At 42.3% G+C, this 27,292-nt stretch overlaps 1 protein-coding gene across 5 annotated transcripts in view; it reads left to right on the top strand.

Moving 5' to 3' along the window:
- specc1 (sperm antigen with calponin homology and coiled-coil domains 1) overlaps positions 1-27,292 on the top strand; it is a 269,017-nt gene that overhangs the window by 136,368 nt on the left and 105,357 nt on the right. For all 5 annotated transcript variants that reach the window (XM_089129997.1, XM_089129999.1, XM_089129998.1 and 2 more), the window contains 6 exons: positions 5,739-5,812; positions 6,115-6,290; positions 13,960-14,144; positions 22,425-22,525; positions 22,608-22,680; positions 24,426-24,558. In XM_089129997.1, the coding sequence (XP_088986123.1) occupies positions 5,739-5,812; positions 6,115-6,290; positions 13,960-14,144; positions 22,425-22,525; positions 22,608-22,680; positions 24,426-24,558 (742 nt within the window). The remainder of the gene's footprint in view (positions 1-5,738; positions 5,813-6,114; positions 6,291-13,959; positions 14,145-22,424; positions 22,526-22,607; positions 22,681-24,425; positions 24,559-27,292) is intronic.

Genomic DNA, 27,292 nt, shown 5'->3' with positions numbered 1-27,292 from the left:
AAAATGTAGATTATAAAAGATTAAAAATGTATATGAAAAGTATAAAACACATGCATAATACTAGTGATTATAATTATTAATAAAAACAATAAAAATGCCAAGATATCTGAAGCCATCAAAAGTGTTTTTGGAACATGTCGCTACAATTATTTGGAGAAAGACTGCAATTATTTGTGAACAAAACAGTACATCTATGAAATATTACTGCAATTAAAAATATTTGTATTTATATAATGATTTATTCCTGTGATTGCAAAGCTGAATTTTCTGAAATCCTTCTGAAATGTCCTTCATAAATCATTCTAATATGCTGATTTGGTTCTCAAGTAGCAGATCTTATTATTATCAATGTTGAAAATAGTTGGGCTGCTTAATACTTTTCTTTTTTTTTTACTTTATTTTTTAATCTTTTTCCTTTTAAACAAAACAAAACAAAAACATAACAGAAACAAAAAACAGCAATGAAAAACATTGTTTGGTCACTAATATATTCTTACAATACATAAAGTAAAATGTATGAGAGTACATATGTCAGATGGTGCGTTTGCTTAATACTTTTCTAAAAATAATAATAGTTGTTTTACATTTACATTTGTAATACATTTTCTTAAGGATTTTTTGGTGTTAGGTTCAAAAGAACAGCATTTTTTGTGATAGAAATATTTTGTAACATTATAAATGCATTTACTGCGACTTCTTTAAGTCATAAATTAAATGTATACTTGTTGAATAAAAATATTAATCTCTTTCAAAAAAAAAAAAAAAACTCAATGACCACAAATGTTTGAACTGAAGTGTATTAGGGATGCGCGGTATACTGGTATTGCAAAAATACCGGTATATAATAAATTTCAAACGGTACAATATCATCATTTTGTTAAATTCGGTATTTGATGCGCTGCTGTTCCGAAGTTCTCCACTAGGCGGCAGTGCCCTACCGAAACTGACGCGAGTCACGCGAAACCGGCAAACGAAGGAACACGGTGGAAATGAAGCTCATTCGGCTTTCTACACGCCCGAAATTAATAAATAGAGAGAGCAGTATGAGTGAAAGAAGGCGTTACTTTGCCTACTAAATTAATGAGAATAGTATAGAAACAGACCTCAATGCACCACTCTGCAAACTTTGCTTTCAATAATGTGTTGCCATGGAATGCAACACATCAAATCTGCCAAAGCGCTCGTCAGTTGCTCATCCTGACTTGTTCAAGAGATCAACTGGTGAGTTCATCATTCAACTGATTTGATTTAGACTTTTATTGAACACTGAACAGTGCACATACATAAGAGCTTATCAATTAAATATGATACGGTAAACACGAAAGCTCAAATCTTCTTGCATGACACGCTAGAACCAATTCAGTTACCGTCTCATGATCTCATCATTTTTGCAGTTTCAAACAAATATATTCATTTAATTTGAATTAATAAAGCATAAAAGTGATAGTAAAATGAATGGCATTACTGCCGCTGTGGCGACCCATAGAGAGAGAGAGATGGTAGTAATATAAATATTAATAATATTAGCCTACAATTAAGCTACATTTGTCAACATTCACTAAGGAACCTGGCCTAACAATATAGCATTGATTAATCTAGATCAATCAGTAATAAAATGACCTAAAAATGTAATATCCTAATAAATGTTTAGCATCATAACATTACTTTTTGCAATGCATTATATGCATAATATGAACCCAAACACAAACAGTAACCAAACCAAGATGAATAAATGCAATAAATGTTGATAATTCTCTGTTGATGCATGACAGCTAATGGTTCATGTCATTTCATTATTCTATTATGTTAATCTATTATTATAGATATTAACCTATTTTAATTGTATAATATCAGTGTTTTTTCCCCCAAATCAAAATTTTACCTACACATAATTTGTTTATTTTTTAAATTTTGATGTTTTTTTTTTTTTTTGATACTTTTCTTTGCACATATGGTAGTTGAGAGTTTCAAGCAGTGTTTAATAAATTCACTTAAATTTAGACTTTTTTTTCCGACTGTGGTATCGATTTAGTATCGATACCGAGGTATTAGGTTCTGGTATCGTATCGAAGCCAAAATTGTGGTATCGAGCTATCCCTAAAGTGTATATAGTTCCCTATCGAGGGAGCTCAACACTGCGTCGATAAAATCGACTCTTTGGGGACGCTCCCTAAGTGTGCGCCTCTGAAGTATGAATGAAACTAATCCAATCCTGATTGGTGTTGCGTCGTGACGTAACATGTGACGGCATACACGGAAGTATAAAAATGACGCTGTCACAACACACACTAGCTTTCGCTCTTCAGCAAGCGCTCTATGTTGAAACTGTGTGTCTTATTTGGTGTTGTTTGTCTTATATATATAAAGAATTATGGCCAGTCAGCAATTCAAGAGGTGTGTGCATCCCTGCCCTCGTTACATCACGGGTGGGGACACACACTCTCTATGTGTGAGTTGTTTGGGAGTGCAGCACGCACAGGCAGCTCTCGAGGGGGTTGCTTGTGAACACTGTGAGGCTATGCCTATTAGAGTGCTGCGCTCCCGGTTGGCGTGCTTTGAGCACGGTCAGGCTCGCGTTCCCCAGGGTTCTGGTCCCGCATTCGTCGAGGCGATGCGGCGATTGAGATCCTGGGGTTCGCAGCGGGATCTGGCAGAGGGGAGCGAGAATGCTGAGGCATGTTCTCGTTCTCCATCTGCTGATCCTGCAGCCTCTGAGAGTGGTGTGGGAGCCCGCGTTGCGTTTTTTCCTGCCTGCGATCAGGTCCCAATGCTTGAGCTGTCTGCTTCTGAGGAAGTAGACGTGCTCAGCATTGATACGGACGAACGTGAGTTCAGCACGCCAGCACGAGGCCTAAATTATGAGGAGCTGGTTGAGGTTGTGACTCGCGCTGTGGCCAGACTAAACATCAGCTGGCCACAAAATGAACAGGAAACGCAAGTTACAAGCAAGCTTGACGAGCGTTTCCTGCAGCGCAGGTCACAGCCTCACCGCCGGGGTTTGCCGTTTTTCCCCGATCTCCATAAAGAGATCACGAGATGGTCGGGCTGGTTCATGTCTGCACTCTATGGCGATCTTGCAGGCATACCAGGTCGATCTCCTGAAAGATTTGGACGAGGGGGAGGGGCCTACTCCGGAGGATGTCGCGGAGCTTAGGAAGGCCACAGATCTGTCTCTCCGGGCCACGAGAGAAACAGCCCGCGCCATTGGCCGCCATGGTGGCCACGGAGAGACATCTGTGGCTAAACCTCTCAGGCATAAAGCACAAAGACAGGTCCTTTCTGTTGGATGCGCCGCTTTCGCCTTCTGGCCTGTTCGGCGACGCCGTTAATTCGGTCGTTGACAGGTTTCAGGAGACGAAGAAACAATCTGCGGCGTTCCAGCAGTACCTCCCCCGAAAGTCAAAGTCCAACTCAAGTAGGGTGGGGCAAAGTGATCAGCCCCAGCCATCAGCCAGCTCCTCGCACAGGGCAGAGCAGAAAGAGAGCGTTTCCTCCAGAGCCCCTCCTCCGGGAACTTGGCAACAGAGGAAACACTCCAAGTCCTCCAGCCAGAAGGGCAACCTGAGGGACGTCATTCAGGCTAGGAGGGCTTCGGGAAAGAGGTCCTAACTGTGGTGGGACCTCGGAGGGCTGCCCCCTCCGCTGTGAGGCAACCGAGGTTGTTCTCGCAGCAGAGCCCTCTAGGAAAAGATGCATGCCCGCCATTAGCAGCGCTTCGGGCCGCATCACTTTCCAGCGAAAATATGAGTATAAAGCATCGGTTATGGTTGCAAGGACCATATCGACTACAGCCTGCCGGTATTCCGCTTCAGGTAGTCGAAAAAGATACTCAGAAGACACCAGAGGCCAGTCTCGAGAGGCTGGTACCCTTAGTAGATTTTGTAGAGGGGTGGTATCATCTTCCCAACATATCTGTGTGGGTCCTGCAGACAATACAAGCTGGGTACAGACTGCAGTTTGTGCACCCCCCCCCCCCCCCCCCAAGTTTTCTGGGGTGGTGCAGACTACGGTGGTCCCAGAGCAGGCTCAGGTGCTGGAACAAGAAGTGCAAAGGGAGCCATAGAACGTGTTCTTCCGTTAGACAGGGAGTCCGGGTTTTACAGCCGGTACTTTATAGTTCCAAAAAAGGATGGGGGTTTAAGGCCAATTTTAGATCTCAGGGTTTTGAACCGATCTCTGAGGAGGTTCAAGTTCAAAATGTTGACCATTCCTGCAGTCGTGAGTCAAATCAGGTCCGAGGACTGGTTTGTCACTATAGATTTGAAAGACGCCTATTTCACATCTCCATCCTTCCATGTCACAGGAGATACCTGAGGTTCTCTTTCGGGGGCAAAGCTTACCAATATCGGGTTCTTCCATTCGGTCTAGCACTCTCTCCCCGCACATTCACCAAGTGTATGGACGTAGCCCTTGCTCCACTGAGACTTCAAGGGATTCGTATATTGAATTGCTGGCTCATTCTGGCTTAGTCTCGGGAGATGGCAGTTCGGCATCGAGATGTCTTGGCCACATTCAAAATTTGGGATTGAGACTTAATATGAAGAAGAGTGTGCTAGAACCATCCGAGTCCACAACTTTTTTAGGAGTCGTGTGGAATTCGACTACAATGCAGGCACGAATGTCTCTTGCACGTATCGAGTCGATTCTGGCGATGGTATCCAGGGTGAAGCTGGGCCAGGCCATCACTGTAAAACACTTTCAAAGGATGCTGGGCCTCATGGCAGTGGCATCCAATATCATCCCTTTAGGCTTCCTACACATGAGGCCTCTTCAGTGGTGGTTGAAAACCAAGGGGTTCTCCCCCAGGGGGAATCCGTTTCGAATGATCAGAGTAACGCGCAGGTGCCTTCGTTCTCTGAAAATATGGAAGAAACCTTGGTTCCTATCCCAAGGGCCAGTTTTGGGGGTGTCTTGTCGCCGTGTCACCGCTTCTTGGAGAAGGTCAGACCAGTTGTTAGTATGTTTTGGGTCACCTAAGAGGGGGCTCCCGGCAACCAAACAGACTATATGTAACTGGATTGTCCAGGCTATTACTGAGGCTTACAAGGTGCGCGGGTTGCCTTCACCTTTGGCCTTGAGGGCTCACTCAACTAGAGGCATGGATTCCTCTAGGGCCCTTCTTTCGGGAGTCCGTCTGCAGGAGATCTGTGAGGCAGCCGGTTGGGCTACCCCACATACTTTCATTAGGTTTTATTGTCTCCACCTTCCCAGTACGCCCGGTGCACACGTACTCAGCCCTTGCTGAAGTGCCTATACAGTTTTTACTCCGGGGCGGGTCTGTTCGGTGCGTGGTCTAGTGGGCACTCGTTCCCCAAAGAGTCGATTTTATCGACGCAGTGTTGAGTTCCCTCGATAGGGAACGTCTCGGGTTATGACTATAACCCTTGTTCCCTGAGAAGGGAACGAGACACTGCGTCGTGTTGCCACGCCCCTTAAGACCCTTGAGTGTCTTGCTTCATTGCGAGGCTAGTGTGTGTTGTGACAGCATCACTTTAATACTTCCGGGTATGCCGTCACATGTTACATCACGACGCAACACCAATCAGGATTGGATTAGTTTCATTCATACTTCAGAGGCGCACGCTTAGGGAGCGTCCCCAAAGAGTCGATTTTATCGACGCAGTGTATCGTTCCCTTCTCAGGGAACAAGGGTTATAGTCATAACCCAAGACATTTTTTGTGAATTATTATTATTATTATTATTATTTAAAAAAAAATTATTTGTCCTTATTTTTCAGATGAGATCAAGAGGCTGGAAGAAAACAAGGCTGAGCTGGAGAAACAGATTAAGGCCATGAATAAACAGATGAAGGTGGAATTGTTAATCTGTTTTTCTTGTACTTTCTTCTTTTTTGTAATAAACTACAAAATAATCAGGCATGCTTGACAGTCTATGTCAGTTTCTATAATTCAAGAAAAAAAAATCTTCCATCTGAACAGAACTATGAGGTGCAAATGCAAGCTGTATTGCAGTCTACCATGTCAGTGCCCATCAGTCGCAGTGATTGAAAATAACATTTCCTTGACCAGCCCCATGAGCTCATGAGAAGGCCAAAACACTTCATGTTGACTAAACTCCATGTGACTAAAATTCATGTGTGTGTGCACTTTCAGGATGAGACAGAGGAGTGGCGGCGTTTCCAGGCAGACCTCCAGACAGCAGTAGTGGTCGCCAATGACATAAAGGTGGAAGCTCAGCAGGAGCTGCGCTCACTACACAGACGTCTGCAGGAGGAGCAGGAGCACAGCACAAGACTGGCTTCAGAGCTGGAGCAGATTCAGGGCACCAGGTACACAGTCACTCATCAACCCATCACTGCCCTCCTGTCTGCCATCTATCTGGGCTCTCAACTCTAACAAAACTCTCTTCTATGCAAAGATCAATCTCTGACACCCACTGGCTGGGTTAACTGGTATAGTTTGCTACATCGTGAAGTCAAATTATCATATAATCTCACAATCAGATACAAATTAGTCATTTGACATTTTATCTAACTGAAATTCATGTCTGACATTTTAGAGACTGTAGTAAACTGTACCAATGAACACTCAAATCAGTAGTCATGCAAAATTACCCTCACTCCACTGCTTTTATACACTTTCTTGCATCTATTTACTCTATTTTTGTGTGTATAGTATCTACAAACTGTGATACAGCCCAAAAAGATATCACCTGCTGAGTCCGAAGGCAGCTGCCTTGCTGCTCAGTTAGTCTGTTTTTTTAACTTTTAAGTGGGAACAATTCAAACCAGCTTAAAGGAGTAGAATATATAGCATCACATCACAACAGATTTGAATGAACTTTAGACAAAGCATTGTAGTCATTAAATATTTATTTGATTATTACTAGAAATTGTTACGATATTTAAACGGTTGGATATTTATTGAATATTCAGTGTTTTTTTAAATATTGTTTATATACTGTTATACTATTTATTAACATTTTAAATTAATAGCTTTTATTTGATATTTTCAGTTTTAATTTTATTTTACATTTTAGTCATTTGTTATGTGCTTTTTATGTGCCATTTTTATTCAATTGTTATTGATTTTTTTTATATATATTTCAGTTTATCTTTAATTTATTTTAGTTTCAGTTTTAGTCATTTTTGTACTTCAACTTCTTCTAATTTCCATTTTTATTTTTTTAACTTAATATTTATATTTTCTTTTATTATTTATTAGCTCATTAATTCATTAAAGGGATACTTCACCTCTAGGGTTGCCAACTGTTCCGTATAATACGGAATTGTTCCGTATTTGACACATAAAAGTCTTGTATCGAACTGATACGGAACGAACATTGTTCCGTATTTTTGAGAATCAATTCAGTGCAAATCCATGACAGACACATAGTTTCTAATATATATGTCAGACAGACTATGAATGAACGAAAATTCTGAGACTTGGCGCCCCCTTGGCGGGCTCTGACGTGTAATGACGTAGAGTTGTCTCATTGGTCGTACGTCAGAGGCGCCGCGCCATTTGGATGTGCAGTTGTAGCAGCACAGCCTATGAGTGAGCCAGACGCTCAGTGTGCCGCTAGCTGTGCAGCATAGATATATATACACGGCTGTGTAGCTGCAAATGCGTTTTATATATAGGCTTCAGTAAATAGAGGAAAAGGAGTTTCCGAAGACATTCGTAGCCTATGATAAACTACTAAATTAAAAATATTATTTTTTGCACTTGAATTAACATTCTAGAAGTCTAATTCTATTGAATAATTTTGTACAAGGCTACAGAAAGCCTTGAGAGTGGACACTCGCGCAACATAACGCCGTTGTATCAGCTGCTGCAGTCCGTAACTTATGTTCAAAATTAATGAGTAGGGTACATCATGAATCCATTTTCCAAAACGTGTTTTTGAATTATCCTGAATCACTACGATACACCTATAATAAGTGTTTCAATTTGAACTGTTTTATCCTGGGGTCGACTCGGATGCGGAGTTGCCCAGTGCCTGCGTGACTCGCCATAGCATTAATGGAGAGAAGTAGCTCCGGCTACAGTGTTCTTCCGCAAGACGCATGCAGTTTATTTATTGAAGAACGTAGAAGTCACGCGCTTTGCACACTGTGGTGAAACGCGCCAATTAGGCATATAAAAGTGAAAATGTCTCACGAAACAGCGTGCCCCTTCCTACGTCTTTTCAGTGGTTTGATGAGAGTAATCGCTCGACTGAGGAAAAGGAAATTATTATAAAGTGCAAAAGGTAAGGTGTGTGAGATTTTTTTTTGTGAGAACTATAAACTTTGATAATGAAAAATCTGTATTAGTTTATTATAATATTCTAATCTTTTAAAATGTAATGCATGCATTTGAATGTTTAATAATTTTTAAAAGATAGAAAGATGATTCTGATAGAAAGATGATAGACAGACAGACAGACAGATTGATTGATTGATTGATTGATTGATAGATAGATAGATAGATAGATAGATAGATAGATAGATAGATAGATAGATAGATAGATAGATAGATAGATAGATACAGTAGATTTTGATTGAAATGTAAATAGTTAGATTGTAATAATTCAAATGTAAAATGCTTAAAATTACAGATTAAAATTAGTGTCCAAAATCCATGAAAATCCTGAAATTTGGCAATGATAATTAATATATTAAAAGTATTTATGCTGCAACCCAGAATGCCTTTGCTAGATTTGATCCATTAAAACCACTATTCATCAGCATTGATTAATCCCATGCCATGTAGCAAAAAAAAAAAAAAAAAAAAGTTCCACCAAATCAAATGCAGGTGCGACCAACTGAAAGAGTTGGTAGCACCAGTTCAACCAGTTCCATTCTATAAATATAGGCCTAATAAGTTGCATTATAATATGCCATAATATATGAATTATGGTATATTATAATGAAATATAATTATGGCATATTATATTTCCCCCAAGAAATACACATACACATTGTTTAGGGAAATGAACAGCAACATCTTTACCTCAAATAGTGTCAAATAGCGTTTATTCTCTGGTGTTGGGCTGGAATTAATGCTTTGGTTTTCAATGTTTTGTGAACTACTAGCTTTGTACACATATGCATCAGACTGCAGTGCAAGCAACAACCTTTTTTCCCTATTATTATCATGTGACACTAGACCTGTGCACTTCATAATAGAAATCCAATACGATTATGAGCCTGAGTGCATGTATTGTATACTGGTTTAAGTATTTTGAGATGGGCTTAATAAAATATGACGTTTTTATAAGTAATGCGTTTGAGTTGCTAAATATTTAAAAACTCTTCCCCTCCGTGCAAACGTTCAGCCAGTGTGTGTCGATCTCCCCACTCCCTCCGATGCTCCCTGAGATTGCTCTCTAAAGGATTTCCCTCTGACCCAGGTGAGTGCACTGCTAGCACCAGCCCCAGCACTTATACTGAATGCTAGTATGAATACTTATGGATGGTCAGAGTGATTTAATCATTGAGGATGTTCAAGAGCTTGTGTCTTGCCTGTTTTCCTTGCCTTAGCCACCCGCCCACTGCTTTGAACAATACTACTATATTGGCTGTCTCATTTTATTCAGAAGGGGCTGGGTCTGCTTTGCTTGTTTGGTCTGCTTTCCTTTTCTTCAAGTTCTTGCCCTCAAAATCTTTGTATGTGGCGACATCTGCTGTTTGCTATGATTTTTGCACACAGATTGTCAAACAAATATCTCATGTTTCTGGAAAAGTTTGAAGGTTTTCTTCTTCCAGTCATCAGACATGCTTATAAATCTGCTTGTAAAAAAATGTCAGATGTTTATTGATTTCCAGAGAAATACATGAAGGTTGATGGTGACAAATGAGCATTTGCTGCCATGATGAAAACATGTGTTTTATAAATGAAACTCAATAACTGGTGATGCTACTCATCTCAAAAGTCAGGCTTTCATCCAAAAAAACTCAATTTAGCAAGTATTTTTAATATACCGTAATTTGGACACCATTGTTTTCTTTGTGTTTCTTTTAGAATCTCCTCTGGATCTGCATTTGAGACCTCCAAGACTGCAGTTGAGGGGCGATAGATAGAGTTAAAACCAATGACTGGTTCACAGTATTGTAATAATTATCTGTATGTCAGTATTATTCATGAAGATGAAGTTGAGACATATTCTGAACAGATTACATGATGTTTTCACATCTTCTCAGAGGAGATATTTGTTCTAAATCAAACAGCACCTGCACTATTTGAAATGTGTTTGAATTGATCGTTTTACCTGTTTTAGGCTTTTGTTGTTGCACCTTTTAAGCAAGGACAACTGAAATGTGGGGGATAGTTGAAAGACGAAGTGAACAAATTGTGTAAGGATGTATCTGTGATATTAATTTATTATATCCTTAACTGTATTTTTAAAGTACAAAATAGCTTTGTATATTGTGCTGCCTTAGGAATAAAGCCAACATTTACAGAACTTTAATACTCTACCAGCACTTTTTGATTTTGTCTTAATGATTTTTATTTCCACAGCAGCCAAAGAGCTGTTTCTGCCTAAAATAATTATACCTTGAATTATATATATATATAAATGCATGTAATTGAACAGCATTTAATTGCCTCTATTCTGTTATTTCTTTTATATTTTCTATGTTTACACATTAGGCACATTAGCATAACAGACTTGAGTTACATGAAAACTTTGGGAATTTGCATGTGCCACTTTTCAAACGATGAACTCTTGGTTTCTCACTGTTGTTGGCAAATCCAACACTAGATGGCAGACAAACAAATCTTATCAACACTCCAACATATCAAGCTTGTTATAGCCTTTAAAAAAATATTAGATTCTTATAGTTAAAACCCAGTTGGTTTAAAACTTTTTTTAAATGCTTTCATTTGATTTACACAAGCACTAACCAATGAAGGAACTTTTCTGCTCCACTCACATTCCTATTTGCATTGGTTAATGATATTTCTCACTGAAATCGATGGATGTGAATCACAAAGAAATTATAAAAGCAAATAAGACATGACTCTCAAGCATAAACTATCAGGTCCTCAACCTATCATTTTATCAATACTCAGGTTGTATGTCTCGCAGGAGCATATTCATCTAGATGCAGAATTCACATGCTGGTATTAACAGTTTATAACATGACTGTGCCGAAATAGGATTACATGTTCAATAGTAACACACTTCCTCTGCCTTTAAATGATTCAGTATATATTGTGTGATTCAGTGAATGTACAAATGTAACTTACAAATGTACTGTTTAATGTGACTGTAATGACTTGTGTTCTCATGAGAGACACACTGCCGTTTATCTCTACCACATGGGGTTTTAAATGTATGTTTGAAAGTGTCGTCCATGTATTCTGTTTTTTTGAGGTCAATAAATCAAACCATTCTAGCATGTAATGCCTCTGTGTGTTTTTAAGGATACTTCCACTGGGTCTTCTCATTTTCCCATGTTTCTATGCATCCATTTACAGTGAAGACACATGATATCAGCAGTTTAGGAATTAATCCTAAAATACAGTGGCATCATCAGAGCTGTGTTCTTGCTGATATTTTGCATGCATACTTTATGCATATCTAACCACTGTTGTACAAAATGAAGTTTCTGCCTCAATTTAGTGTGTTCAAATGTGCACATACAACCTCATCCTAACTATGTGTTCTTTGGAGAATTAGCACTAATATACCAACACACAAGAGCACTGGGAGACTGTCTTTATACTCTCCTGACTCAAAGAGTGACTACTGAGTATTCATAAAACACTGTCTTGTGCAAAACTGATTTAATAACCCAGTATTGCTGTTCTTCCAAAAGTTTTTGTGAACATTATTTATGAGAATCAAGGTTATTATAGTTGTTTTTTTTTTTGTTTTTTTTTTTTGTTTTATCATCAAACTTCATATACATTTCAGTTTAGTTTTAGTTAGTTTGATTAATTGTTTTGTTAATTTTAGTTTAGTTTTTATTTTGTGAACACACTTCTATTTAGTTTTATATATTTAGTTTCAGTTTTAGTTTTAGTTATTATAGTTTAGCAGAGTTAACAGAACACACTGTAAAATCCAATTAGTACACCTTACTTGAATAAAGCATGCAAACCGATTGCACTCAAAAAATTGAGTAAAGTGAAATAGGAATTATATGTAGTCCTTAAGTGCATGCCTTAGTGTACACTTACAAGAGAGTTCCAGTAACTTAAAATAATTTCTATACTATACTTGATCTTTTACTTTCCAGTATCTGTGAACCAAGGAAGTGTACTCCCAGAGTGCATTGCGGCATGAATAAATTTATTGCTTTATATTACTATTTTTGGCTTTATTACAATTTTATTTGCTATCGTTATTGGGGTTATACTGAAAAGAGACAGCAAATAAAATTGTAATGTCTAATTAATTAAATGAGGTTTTTTTTAAATGTTACCACTGTTGTGGTTTGCATGCTGAATGTTGAAGTCTGTGTGTGACTCAACCAAAATTGCAAGATATTGTCACAAATATAAGGGGATTATATCAACCCAATTAAAGATGTATGCCATAAGCGTTAGCAATAAAATGTTAAAAGATCATTATTATACATGAATATTTATGTTATATATAATTTATTAATTAATTTAAGTATGTGTGTTTGTATATATATATATATATATATATATATATAAATATAAATTACTTCACTTCCTTTGAAATCAAATAATACATGATTTCAAGTTGCATCACTGCAAACAATTGGAAGAGAACCATAATATAAATTAAGTTCCAAGTGCCTAACCAAAGGGAACATCAATCACAATAATGGTGAGAAAGGGAAATCAACAAGTCAACTAAAGAATTTTGATGTTCTCCCAAAAATATTTAGGTGTATTGACAATAACACTCAAGATGACTGGAAAATGATCGAATGCAAATTGAAAATGGTACTCAAACCAGTCAAGTAATGTTTACAAGGTTTTTCTGAGTAACGAAAGCACACATGCAAACAGTACAGATTACTAAGAAATTTTAAGTAAGTTCAACAAATTATTGCACTTTAAGTAAAGTTAACATAAAATTCTTAGTAAGAACAATGTTAGATTTTACACTTCCAGTGAAAGACATTTAATTTCAGCAAAGTTTAATGTTTGAAGTTTACCGTTAACTCTTGTGCAAACCTCTTAATAAAACAATTAAAATAATTGTTTGAGAACTAAGAACCAAACGAATGCAACTTAAAAGTAAAAAATATTCATTCATACTCATTCATATTAAAGATAAAATGTGGTGTATAACAAAAATTGTATGATTATTCTCTTATAGTTATTTCTATGATTAATCCTTTTAAACACTATTATTGTATGTATCCATTTATGCTTTTTGTCTATTGCATCTTTTAACATAGTTATACTCATATTCATGTGTTCTATTCAGACCAGATATTTAGTTTACTTGTACTCTGACAAATTAATGCTTATTTATGGGCTATTTGTTTGTTTGTTTTTTTCGTTTTTTTTTTTTCTCTCGGTTTTCTCCTCTGTGTGGTATCATGTCTCATGTGTGGTATCTTGTTTAGTTTCACATGAGATGGTTATCTTACTTGGAATTAAGTTACAGCTGTATTTGGTCTATCTATACATGATGGGCAGGGGTGAGAAAGGGGTGAAAACACATTTAATTTTATTTACCACGTGTTTGTCCTGGTTTTATTTTGATTTAAATGTATCATTGTATTACATTATTTTAATGAAATAAAAAAAATTGTGTTTGGGTGAGATGTGAATTTCGTGGAATTTGCCTAATTTATTTATATTGAATGGCATGTAGGTATGTTTTAAAATATGAAAATTATTTAAAGCAAGTATTACAAAGTCATTGAAGAAAAGTATATAATAATTTCTATATTTGCAATGTAAATAAAAGTATGTAAAAAAGTTTATTCATCACATACACATGTAGTGTCTTACTTTCCAACAGAAACACCCCTTTAGCCTGTCTCTATATCTGTATGTGTGTTCTGTGATTGATAGGTTATGGAGTGAAGATGTTTGTCCCTCTGACTCAGATGGCAGTCTTCACTGGTGCCGAATGACCATGTCCCAGAATGCACCTGTCGGTTTCCTATCCCACGGCAGTGGGAGTGGAAGCAACACGTCCTCAGAATCAGCAGCCACTGTCAAATCCCTCATCAAGTCTTTTGACACTGCTTTGCCGAGTGAGGATATGACCTTTCTCTACACTTTTCTTTTTCCCTCATTCTCACTCTTGTTCTCTCCATTTCTCACCTCTTCTCTCTTGTAACATTCATTTTAAGATCTGAAGTATTAATTAGTAAAATGTTCAATATTGTAAAATGATTTCTGAGAAAATATGTTTGCAGTGATTAAGTGTTTAGATCGTGTCGCTATCATGGTGACACAAATGCTAACAGAAGTTGTTCTTTTTTTCTGAGCTAAGAATGTAATGCTCTCCAAACATCTCCTGTCTGCCGTCATAATCTATCTGTAACACGGCAGCAGGAAAATCTGGCTCTTATTACAGTAGCCAGACCTCTCAAATCATTCCTGCCTGTCTTTGTTTGACAGATACCTAACATATGGGTTGTGAGGCAGCAAGACTTGTTCTCATTAATTGCTGAATGTCAACAACAACAAAAAAAAATTCAAGTTAGATGGGAGAGTTTGTTAAATGAAACAATAATATACAGCGTTCCAATATTAATACAATTTAGTGCAGCTTGTGATTTTTATAAAATGTTCTGCTGAATACAATGGCTTATATCAAAAAGTCTAATGTGGCATTAGACAGTTATTCCAGCTACATCAAACTATAACTCCTAATAAGTGTCTTCACAAACTATGAGCCCTATTAACGATCTGAAACGCAAGTGTCAAAGCGCAAGTAACTTTGTGGGCGGATCCCGCGGCGCTGTTACTATTTTCCCGGCGGGATAAATGCCTCTTGCGCCTGGCGCAAAACTAAAAGGGGTTGGTCTGAAGTAGCTTCATTATTCATAGGTGTGGTTTGGGCGTAATGGAAATAAACCAATAAAAGCGTCATATCACATTCCCTTTAAGAGCATGATGAAAGAGGTGCGCTTGTTCCATGGCGCAATTCTATTTTAACGGCGCATTTACCAGACGCACTTCAGCATCGGTTCACAGCCGAGGAGATCGATGTTCTCGTCAGGGCCGTAAAAGAAAGAGAAGTGACATTGGGGATGGGACAAACACCCAAATTAGCTTCGGTTAAACATGCATATAATAATTTGGGTAAATGTGTAAGCTTTATGCCTATTTTTCCTATCGTCACGGACACAACAATGATTTCCCTCGTGTTTATATATTTTTCCTTATAATGTATCATTTGCAAAAAGTAAAATGCATCTGTGTAGTTGAGAGAATCATCTACAGTGTATGTGCGTTGTTCACACTCTGTATTATGGCCAAGCATGCACGCTTAAAATAGCATCTGAACGTACGCGCCACTGACTGAAGACCAGGTTTTTTCTGGTCATTGGCGCAATTGTTCTCTTACGAGAGGTTCTCTCGTATTGCGTAAGCTAGCTTACGCTACGGGGAAAGATTCATCTTTGCTGAGAAGTTGAAGCCAAAAAATTATTCCATAATTTTGTAATCATTGTCAACGCAGTCTCTTCTGAGGCAGACCATGAGCGGGCTAGCTAGCGGCTCATTGGTTCGCTCAGAGAGAATGCACGAACCTATGGGAGAGCGGCGCTGAGTCTGCGCCCAATGAGCGGACGGCGCTCGCTCACTGCGTCACAGCCCGCCAAAAGGGGCGTGGCTACAGTGTATAAAGGTCGCTCTCCCAGCTAGTTCGTCGATTCTTTTTCATTCAGCGAGCTACTGTCCTGGGAAGAAGCCGCCGTCGTCGAGAAGGCACCTTCTAGCGAGCTCCGGAGTCTGAGGAAGCCGGCCGTCTGCCACCTTCAGCCGCCCAGCAAGCTAGCGCCATCCGACGCGTATCCTTTATTCCATTCCCTAAAAGAGCTGAGCGTCTTTTTAAAGATGCCTCGTATTTCCTGCAGCTCATGCCGCTCTTCACTCGAGGAAGGAGACCGCCACCCCATCTGCGTTCTCTGTCTCGGAGTGGATCACGCAGAGCTCGCCCTCACTAACGGAGGATGCGACCACTGCGAGGACCTGCCTCTGTCCTCCCTGCGGGCTCGACTGCAGGCCGTCAAAACCGCTCTCACTTCGCAGCGGAAGAAGAAACGCTGCTCCCAGAGGCCGCCGGAGCCCCCCTGCGGATCCATGTGGGCCACCGCCCACCGACCGCTCTCCCTCTCCGCCCTAGCCGGACATTCAGTTGCCGCCAAGTGGCCGCTCTGTTGCCTCCGACGACACCGCGGATGAGAAGGACTCCTGTTCGCTGCACGCTTCTGACAGCGAGGATTGGTCGTCGATCGACTCATCGACGAGAGAGTCTGCGGGGACCCGCGCCGGCATCGAGGAGGAACTAACGCGCCTCCTTTCACAGGCCGTCAACCGCCTGGGTCTCGAGTGGTCTCCTCCCCCCGAGCAACCACCGAACCGCTTGGACGGAAAGTTCCTGCACCGGCGCCCGGCCCCTGCCTGTAGCCGGGCTGCACCATTCCTGCCTGAGCTTCACAATGAGTGGGAAATAATTATGCTAATTATTTCCCATCTGCCTTTCTGCTGTTATCTCGGGACGCTTGTCCCGAGAAAAATGGCGTTCGTCAGGTCCAGTTTTGTGTCCAGCCTCTCACGGGGATTTCGGATGCCCCAACGCCTGTGATGAGACGACTCAACGCCTGTGAAGAGACGACTCAACGCCTGCGATATGTTATGGCGCCGTTTGATTCATAAACAATATTTATATTTAATATTTATATTTAAACAATATGAATGTAAGCCAGAGGAGAACTGGCCCCCGACTGAGCCTGGGTTCTCCCAAGGTTTTTTCTCCATCCAATCTGATGGAGTTTGGTTCCTTGCCACTGTCGCCTTGCTTTTGGCTTGCTTTGAGCTTGCTCAGTTGGGGTTATTTAGTGTTTAGCAATGTTGTTGATCTGTGTTGTGCTACTTTCATGTTATCACTGTGAAGCTGCTTTGATACAATCTGTATTGTGAAAAGCGCTATATAAATAAATGTGACTTGACTTGACTTGACTTGAGCTCACGAAGTCCTGGAATGCCCCTCTCTCGGCCCGTAACCGCTCTGATGTGTCCGCTTCGCTGCGCTCAGTGGACGGAGCCGCCGCGAAGGGTTATGCTGCCATGCCGTCCGTCGAGGACTCGGTCGCCGCTCATCTTTGCCCGCCCTCTGCTAGATGGCGTTCCTCCCCTACGCTTCCTTCAAAAGCGTGCAGAGCGACCTCCAACTTTAATGCCCGCGCCTATGCCGCCGCCGGACAGGCCGCTGCAGCGCTGCATTCAATGTCAGTCCTCCAGGTGCTCCAGAGCGACATCTTGTGCGAAATGGCGAGCAGCGGTAGGAACCCGCCCATCCTCTCGGATCTGAGAAGCGCTACGGACCTTTCCCTTCGCGCCACTAAAGCCGCCGCACAAGCCCTGGGAAAATGCATGGCCGCCCTCTGTGTCGCTGAGAGACACTTATGGCTCACGCTTACCGACATGGGAGATTCAGAACGCGCCGTGTTCCTCAACGCGCCTATCTCTCCGACCGGGCTCTTCGGATCTGCCGTCACGGGCATCGTTGACCGCTTCTCCGAGGTACAGAAAGCGACTCTTGTTCCATGAACTTGTTCCTGCCCCGCCGCGCTAGCTCTTCAGCTGGCCGCTCTCATGAGCCACCTGCCAGAACTCCACAGCAGCGCCCGCCTCAGCAGGCTCAGCAGCCCCAGCGTAGACAGGGCGGCCGCCCTCGCTCTCGCTCTGACAGCCGCCGCAGACAGCCTCCTCCCCGGGGGCCTCGACCCAAGATCGCGCTGAAGCCCGATCAACAGAAGTCAGCCTAGCACAGCTGAGAAAAAGGCGGCTCTCTCCCGCTGCGGCCGGACCGCCGTCAAAGCTTCGCCCACTGTTAGTCCCCGTCTCACCGCCGACTACAGTAGAGTTTACCGCCACAATCAAGCCGGTTTCCCTGCCCGCTTGCGAGCGACTAAAAGCCGTTTTCACGGCTACCCAGAGAGTTCACAAAAAGAGCATAAAAGCCTCAAGTGTAAAAAATGTGCCCACAAGCATGTGCTCACGTACACACACAAGCACCATATGCCCAAGGTCTCTCACAGAGCCCAGTCTCACGGAGCGAGCGCTATCCGCTCCAGTAGCAGAGAACATAAGCACGCCCACGAGCCCGTGCGCGTGTCCCCCCTCTGCCCGCTCTGTCACACGGCCCATAAACTCCTCTCTGAGTGTAAGTCCCGTTGCCATCCACATTATAAGCGTGCCCACACCCAGTGTCCAGCCCGCTATGTGCAGCAATCAGGGCGAAATCGCCATTCAACCGCTAGCCGCATGCTACGAAGCGTGGGAAGCCATCCCCGGCATCTCCCCGTGGGTTTTAAGCATAATAAAGAATGGGTATCGATTACAGTTTCGTCGCCGCCCGCCACGCTCGCGCGTGCGGCTCGAATCCACTGTCAGCCCGGCTGCTATGAACACGCTTCGCTTAGAAATAGCCAAGCTACTGCAGAAGGGCGCTATAGAGAGAGTCCCGCCATCTATGACCGAGTCGGGGTTTTACGGCCGTTATTTTCTGGTTCCCAAGAAAGACGGCGGCCTCAGGCCGATCTTAGATCTCAGGGCTTTGAACAAAGCGCTCATGAAGAGACCGTTCAAAATGCTCACAGTCAAGAAACTCCTCGCGCACGTCCGCCAGGGGGACTGGTTCATCTCTCTAGACCTGAAAGACGCCTATTTTCAGATCCAGATAAACCCTCATCACAGGCCATTCCTACGTTTCGCCTTCGAGGGCCAAGTTTACCAGTATGCCGTTCTCCCGTTCGGCCTATCCTTAGCACCCCGTACGTTCACGAAGTGCATGGATACAGCGCTCGCCCCCCTGCGAAGTCAGGGGCTGCGCATACTGAATTATCTGGACGACTGGCTGATTCTAGCAGATTCCCAGACGGAGCTTCTGTCGCACCGCACAGTTCTCCTCAACCATCTGGAAGCGCTGGGACTCTCTGTCAACTGGACAAAGAGCTCTCTCCAGCCCAGTCAAACTATTTCGTTCCTGGGAATAGATTTGAACTCTGTCACTATGACGGCTCGCTTATCCACACAGCGCACACGCCGTGTTCAGCGCCTAGCCGCCTCTTTTCAGATGGGTACCCATACATCCCTGAAATCGTTTCAGAGGATGCTGGGTTATATGGCTTCAGCCTCCGCTGTGCTACAGCTGGGTCTTCTGCACATGCGCACCCTTCAACTCTGGTTAAAGAGCCGCGTATCCCACCGCGAGTGGACGACGGGCCGCCAGATGATCAAGATTACTCAGACATGTATCACTGCACTGCAGCCATGGTCAGTAATCGAGTGGTTTCAGAGGGGCGTTACCATGGGGACTTTTTCTCGCCGGAAAGTCATCTCGACAAACGCATCCAACTCGGGTTGGTGTGCGGTTTGCGAGGGCTCACCGGCCGCCGGCCAGTGGTCGAGCCACGAGAGTTCCCTACACATAAACTGTCTGGAAATGATCGCGGTCGAGAACGCGCTGCTGTTTTTCCTCCCGCGCATACACGGTCACCACGTCCTGATTCGCTCCGACAATATGGCCGTGGTATCATACATCAACCATCAGGGCGGCGTCAGATCCAAGAATCTCTTTCATCTGACACGCCGCATCCTATTGTGGTCCCAGAGTCACCTGCTCTCGCTCAGAGCGACGCCCGTACCGGGCCATCTGAACGACGGTCCAGACATGCTGTCCAGGAACCTGGTCTCCCCCGGAGAATGGTCCCTGCACACTCAAACAGTCCAAACGCTGTGGCGCCTATTTGGCAGAGCGGAGATAGATCTTTTCGCGTCAGAAGAGAACGCTCACTGCCCAATATTCTTCTCAAAGAGCGAGGACGCGCTAGCCCAGGATTGGCCCCGCCGCCCGCTCTATGCTTTTCCCCCGATTTCTCTGCTACCGCAGGTCATTCAGAGAATCAGGGACTCACGCCACTCGGGGAGAATCAGATTTGGTTCCCGGAGCTAACGCGGCTGTCACAGACAGCCCCGTGGCCCATTCCAATCAGAGCAGATCTCCTCACTCAAGCCTGCGGCTCGATCTGGCATCCCCATCCACAGCGCTGGGCGCGTCATGCATGGGTGACCAACAACTACGCGTCGAATTGCCAGAAGGGGTTCTGAACACGATCAAACACGCCAGAGCGGATTCTACCAGAAAGCGCTATGCTGCAAAATGGTCTGTGTTCTCCAAATGGTGCACCAACAAAAATTTGGTTGAAAAAGTTCGTTGAACCCCGGCGCGCCCAGTCTCTGGGCAAAGACGAGCTAATCATCCGCTTCCTCAGGGGAGCCAGAAGGATGAACCCCCCTCGCCCCCCTACGGTGCCGGTCTGGGATCTTTCTATAGTTCTAGAAGCTCTGAAAGCCCCACCGCTTGAACCACTTGAGTCCGTGGAGCTTAAATACCTCTCGTTAAAAACCGTTCTTCTGACGGCACTCGCCTCAGTAAAACGTGTGGGGGACATTCACGCGCTGTCTTCGAGCGCCGCATGCCTTGAGTTTGGACCGAATGACTCCATAGTCATTCTAAAACCTAGACACGGTTATGTTCCGAAAGCGATTGGTACCCCTTTCAGGGCGCAGGTGATCTCTCTATCGGCGCTGCCTGCATCCGATAGCGAACGTGACGCTGACCGCCTCTGCCCGGTTCGGGCTCTCAGAGTGTACACTACACGCGTTGCCGCGTTCAGACGCTCAGAGCAGCTGTTTGTGTCGTTCGGTGGCCGCACCAAGGGTTTAGCTGCCTCGAAACAGACTCTATCCAGGTGGATAGTAGACGCGATTGCCTCTGCTTATGCCGCTAAAGACCTGCCTTGCCCTCTGGGCATCAGGGCTCATTCCACCAGAGGCATGGCCTCATCGTGGGCATGGTCCTGCGGAATTTCCATTCACGACATTTGTGTGGCTGCGGGATGGGCCTCCCCCTCCACTTTTGTCAGATTTTATAACTTGGAAGTTCCAGCCTTACAGGCTAAAATTCTGGCGGTCTAATACGTACAGCTGTCCTATAGAAAGCCGCACTATCGGGAGTTCCATCACACCGGCTCACCCCTTGTGTTCCCCTATGTGCTTATGCATTACACGTCACGGCCCGCTTTGCCGGCCGCCTTAGGGCGTTTTGCACTAGATGATAACGGCCGCTAGGCTGGCCGCCTTATTATCTTTATCCACTTAAAGATTCCCCCGGTGTTCCCCCCTGGGATGCTTAGTGGTTACTTAGCGCGCACGGCGTTGACCAGGTGTTCCCGTAGCGTAAGCTAGCTTACGCAATACGAGAGAACCTCTCGTAAGAGAACGAATCGGTTACCTAACGTAACCTCGGTTCTCTCTAGATGAGGGAACGAGTATTGCGTTCCCGGCCGTGCTTGCGCCACTGGCGTTTCGCTTCATGCTACAGAATCGACGAACTAGCTGGGAGAGCGACCTTTATACACTGTAGCCACGCCCCTTTTGGCGGGCTGTGACGCAGTGAGCGAGCGAACTGCAAAATAGCACCAGGGGTTGTTTGCACCGACACACGCCTCCTTTTTGCGCCAACCCGCCCAGGGAGCGCAAGTTCATTTCCTAGTTTACCGACGTGCTACTCTGGAGGAAAAAAGTGCAAAATAGGAATGATAAATGCGTCAGTGTATAAAGTCATTTGCTCCGGGTGCAAGATAGAGCCCTATTTCTGAACCCTAAACGAGATTTATTATGACAAATCAAATTTTACCTAAACTTTTGAAATAAAAGACTTAATTGTACCATGATAACATCAAACTCCAAACTTCCCCTCCAGTCCCAAAGACCATCTATTGAAACAAAGCTCTCGAAACTGCTCCTTCTAAACTTACTGATGAAATTTCCGATGTCAGATAAATGTGAATATTAACAAATGCCCTCCCATATTTACATTTCTGCCCAGTCTCGCTGTGGAAATATCCGAAATAGATACTGTTACTTCTAAAGAGCAAAATGCTAAGAGTAAAATGCAGAGAAGTCTGTCCTACCTAATGGGTGTTCTGGTTGTTTGTAGCACCTGCCGCTCTCCTTATCCTTCAGAAGATCCAAATATTAGAAACAAGTATATTGTTTTAAAAATTTCACTAATCATTTCAGTCTGATCTCTACAGGTTCTGTGGCAAATTTCGGTGCAGATTATTTCGTGAACTCTTGCATGCTGTTTTTAAAGCATGTGGGAGTAAAAAACTACATTGGATGACTTAAAAAAAGGGATATTATGCTGTATCCTCTTAAATGTTGTCTATTTCGTCTTTATTTGTCTACTTTTGTATGGCCATTTAAATGGTGATACTGATGTATTTTGCTAGATGGACCCTGCAGCTCAGTACAGATACATACATCTCCCAGAAGCCCTCTAAGTGGCATACCAGTCCGCACAGCCCCTTCTGCTGCTGTCTCACCAATTCAGGTACTAAAAATCTCACAATACACCACACATTTATTCTAGAGCACAGAGTATGTGATCAGTGACATGTGCTTTATGTTTCTAGAGGCACTCTGGAATCAAGCAACTGTCAAAGACCCTTGATAGAAGAATCGCCTTTGGAGATTTCTCTCACAATGGTACTTTATAAAGACGTGTCAAATTATGTTGTCTTTCAGACAACACTTCAGTTATCCTTAAACACGCATAGTGTAGAGAAACATTTAAATTTAATGGACCAGCTGTTGATGATCTGTGATATTGTCGCTTAACACAGAAATTGTGAATTTGTGAAAATTGTGAAATTGTTTTCAAAGCAATAGTCAATATCTGTGTCCGAAATTGATGTCTAAAACAGTTTCTAAAATGGGGTATATTGAAACAGGTATTGCACTAAAATGCAATCAAAATACATTGTTTCAAAAGCCATACAACTTCTTAGGTTACGGCTGTAACCATGGTTCCCTGAAAAGGGAATGAGAAGTTACAACGCTATGGGAAATGCCTCTGCGTCTTGAAGCATGTGTGTAATCAGAGAAATCAGTAAGTGACGTCATGACCAGGAAGCTATAAAGCACACCCAGACCAAACGATGTCAGCTTCTGATTAGCCAAAGCAAATCAATCACTGGCATGCAGGAATTACGGCAGGGTGATGGAGCGTCTCGTTCCCTTTTGAGGGAACCATGGTTGTAGTCATAACCTGAGATGTTCCCTTTCAAGGGAATGAGATGCTGCGTCGGAAGATACAATGCTGTGGGAACATCAATGCCCACTCCGCTGTACTAACAAGACCCTGTGTTGTGTAAATCCTTGCGGGCACAATCTAGGACATAAACATCCAGGACCCCGATAGGAGTTCAAGTCTAGGTTGTAGAAACTCACAAATAGAGTGGACCAGCTTGCCGGAACACAAACTTCTTGTAGGAATGCCCCCGACAACAAGGCTTTGGAACCCACCATACTTCAAGTTGAGTGATCTCTGATAACCATAAGTGTAGGTTGTCCACACGTCTCATATGCAAGAGAAATAGCCTTGATTATCCACTTGTTCATCCTTTGCTTGGTTGCTGGGAACCCTTGTCTAGGTGATCCAAAGCACACAAAAATCTATCAGACTATCACAACAGGGTAGCTCTGTGGACATAAGCAAAGCATCCAATACCCTTACTGGGCATAGCAAGTTTAGCTTCTCCTGGTCCAACGTCTGAAAGGGAGGAGGAAAAGGGCCTGTAACACTATAGATCGTGCCACATTAGTGGGGACCATAGGTACGTACCCTGTTCTTGAGTGTAAAACGATCTCCTACTCTCTTTAGAGATGTTATAGCCAGCAATGTTAGAAATTTCTCTGGGACAGTTTCAATCATAGTTTGAGATGCAAACCCATTTCCGCCTGGCCAAACTCCCTCCAAATACTCTCCACCTCCTTGGGGTGGAGCCTCCATTCCCTGGAACTCATCTCTGCCTCGACATGATGTATGTTCCTTGATTCAGGCACCCAGGGATGTACACTGCCCTTAGTGAGACCAGCTTGCCCTGATGCCAAATGAGGTTCTAGTGCACCAATTTTCAAAGGGGACGCAACTGCAGACCCCCCTGATGATTTAGGTGAATGACCACCGTGTTGTCTGTCCGGACAAGCACATTATGGCCCCTTAGGTCTGGAAGGAAATGTTTCAGAGCCAGAAAAACAGCCATCCTCTCCAGGCAATTTATCTGCCACGAGAGATGATAACAAATGTTGTTTAATTAGAGCATTACAAATTAAAATCCACAAAGATTGTATTATTATATGTGCTTGAATAGAATATTCTATAGAACTGTGGCAGTAATAGGAGACAATTTAAAAATTCTCATGTGTGTCTGTGGTTCTGTCTCTCTCAGGGTTATGTGACGAACTGAAGCCCTCATCTCTTATGAGGAAAAGTCCGTCCCTCGAGTCAGTAATTAAACCTCCAGCTCACTTCAATGTCCGCACCTCCTCATTTACTTACAACAGAGCCAACAGTAAACTCAAGTAAGCTTCACAAACACAAAACCACAGATGCAGTGAACATTTTTTTTCTAACTAGGGGCACTAAAACAACAAATGACACAATTACCTTTCTCAACTAAAAATATGTGAATGAAGTAGAGACAACAGTTAATAAGATGACTCAGACCGGAAAAGCCTAAACTTTATTTCACAATTGTTTTGATAACCTCTGCTGTCCTGTTTAAAAACAATGTCATGTGTTGTGCAAGCCAGTCTCTTTGGTGATTCACACTTTGAACTGAATCATGCTTGGTACAGACTGATACAAAAGAGGGGAAAAAAAAAGGTTTCGATAGAGAACCTTGGTCATGAACTTTATTAGTTTCAAATACACTATTGGGAAGTTGTCACACAATGTGTTCATGGACCTTTTTTTGCTGCTGCTGAAAAGTCTGCTGAATCGAAGTCAGAGTGAGAGCCCAATATCTTATTTACTTACTTTATATAACTAAATTACATGAACAAAACGGACTTGAACTTATAAATATATATCGTTAAACAAATCTCACCAATAGAGGATTACATTAAACACAGCTAGACACAAGACTAGAGAAACATACTGTTTGAGTAGGTACTGAACAGATTTCAGGCCCTGTTTACACGAGAACGCTCGCGGGTGAAAACGTAAAAATATTTTATCGGATGTGCCCTTCGTTTACACGCCGATGGCGTTTTTGGGGCTTAAAAACGCAAAAAAGTGAAACCACCCTCCAGAGTGGAAATCTTTAAAATGTTCCACTGCCGCGCTCCCGTGTAAATGGTAAAAACGCAAAGGTCTGCTTGACAGTGAAGGTTGTACGCAGGCGTGCGGGCTTGGTGTTGTTGTAGTATGCACTCTTAGCCGCCTGGAGTGCATACTACTGTACATCGAATTTCACAGACTTTTGCGTCACCATCTGCACGCAGATTTCACACCCAAAACACTCGTCTAAATGCAAAAACGCTCGTCTAAACGCATAATAAAAAGTGATAACGCAATGCCACTTTTGCGTTTTCTCTTCAGAATCATTTCCGTGTAAACAAAGCCTCAGCCTTCTGCTTTAAACACTGCTGATTGCAATTTCAGCTGAAAGGCTGAACAGCTGTGGCCTGATGCTAGAGAGAGGCCCTCAATTATTTGTTCGAATTAAAGTATGTACTTTTAGTTTCTACCTTTTTTTTCTCATTACTGTAATTCCATTAATTACTACAGACTATTGAAGCAAACTGCTAATTTTCATTTAAAAATGTATATGATGTTTAATAGGGAGCCAATGCAGTTTTGACAGAACTGTACTAATTTGGTCATTCCTTCCTGGTTCTGGTAAGAACTCTAGTTGCTCCGTTTTGGACCAGCTGTAGTTTGTTTATTAAGTGTGCAGGGCAACCACCCATAAAAGCATTACAATAATCTAACTTTGAAGTCATAAACACATAAACCAACTGCTCCGAATTTGTCATTGAAAGCATATGCCGTAATTTAGATATGTTTTTAAGATGGAAGAATGTGGTTTTACAGATACTAGAAAGTGACTTTCAAATTAAAGATTGGTATCAAAGAGCACACCCAGGTTCCTAAACGACTAGGAGGACTTTACAGCAGCCATCAAGTGTTAGACAGTATTCTAGGTTATTATGTGAGGACTTTTTTTGTCCAATAATTAGAATCTCTTTTTTTTTTCAGAATTAAGTGGCAGAATTGGAATTGGAGAGTTTTGTCAGGGTGTGAGGAAATTTAGAGCCGAGTATCATCAGCATAACAGTGAAAACTAATGCCAGGTTTCCTAATCCTATCTCCTAAGGTTAGCATATCTGTACAGAGTGAACAGCAATGGCCCTAGTACCGAGCCTTGTGATCTATAAGACATCTCTTCATTTACTGCTGCAAACTTGTAACGGTCAGATAAGTATGATTTAAACCATGCTAATGCAATTCAATTAATGCCAACATAATTTTTAATACTATTTAAAAGATTGTTGTGGTCAGCTATCAAATGCAGCACTAAGATCGAGTAACACTAATAGAGAGATACAACCACGATCGGATGATAAGAGCAAATCATTTGTGACTCTAATGAGAGCTGTTTCAGTACTATGGTACAGTCTAATTCCTGACTGAAAATTCTCGCAGATACCATTTCTTTCTAAAAAAGGAATAGTTGTGGATACTGCCTTTTCTAGTATCTTTGAAAGAAAAGGTAAGATCAGCCTGTAATTGACTAAATGTGTAGGATCCAGTTGCGTTTTTTCGCAAACAAGCGGTTTAATCATAGACAACTTAAAAGTTTTTGGTACGTATCCTAGCGACAAAGACGAATTAATGATATTAAGAAGAGGATCTATGACCTCTGGAAGCATCTATTTCAGTAGTTTTGTCGGTATAGGGTCTAACATACATGTTGTTGATTTAGATGAGTTAAAGTGTTTAGAAAAATAAAGCATATTGTACTACAATGCAATGCCTGATGCGATACTGTAGTAGATGGTTGCATAGTTATAATTTTCTCCCTAGTATTACCAATCTTGTAAGTGAGGAAGTTAATAAAAAGTCATTACTGCTGTGCTGTTTGGAAATGACTGGGGTTGAAGCTTTATTTCTTGTTAATTGAATCACTGTTTCAAATAAATGTGTTGAAATGTGCTTGAAAAATAAACAGATGAAAATAAAATGCGAAAAAACGTCGGAATGACGGAGAATGGGGGTTTCGCATAGAAAGCCAATCCTCTTCGAGTATTT

Source organism: Pimephales promelas, chromosome 4 (genome assembly GCF_988280905.1).
Source record: "Pimephales promelas chromosome 4, fPimPro1.hap1.1, whole genome shotgun sequence".
NCBI classification, from domain to species: domain Eukaryota; kingdom Metazoa; phylum Chordata; class Actinopteri; order Cypriniformes; family Leuciscidae; genus Pimephales; species Pimephales promelas.
This window is presented reverse-complemented; position numbering and strand designations above follow the sequence as displayed.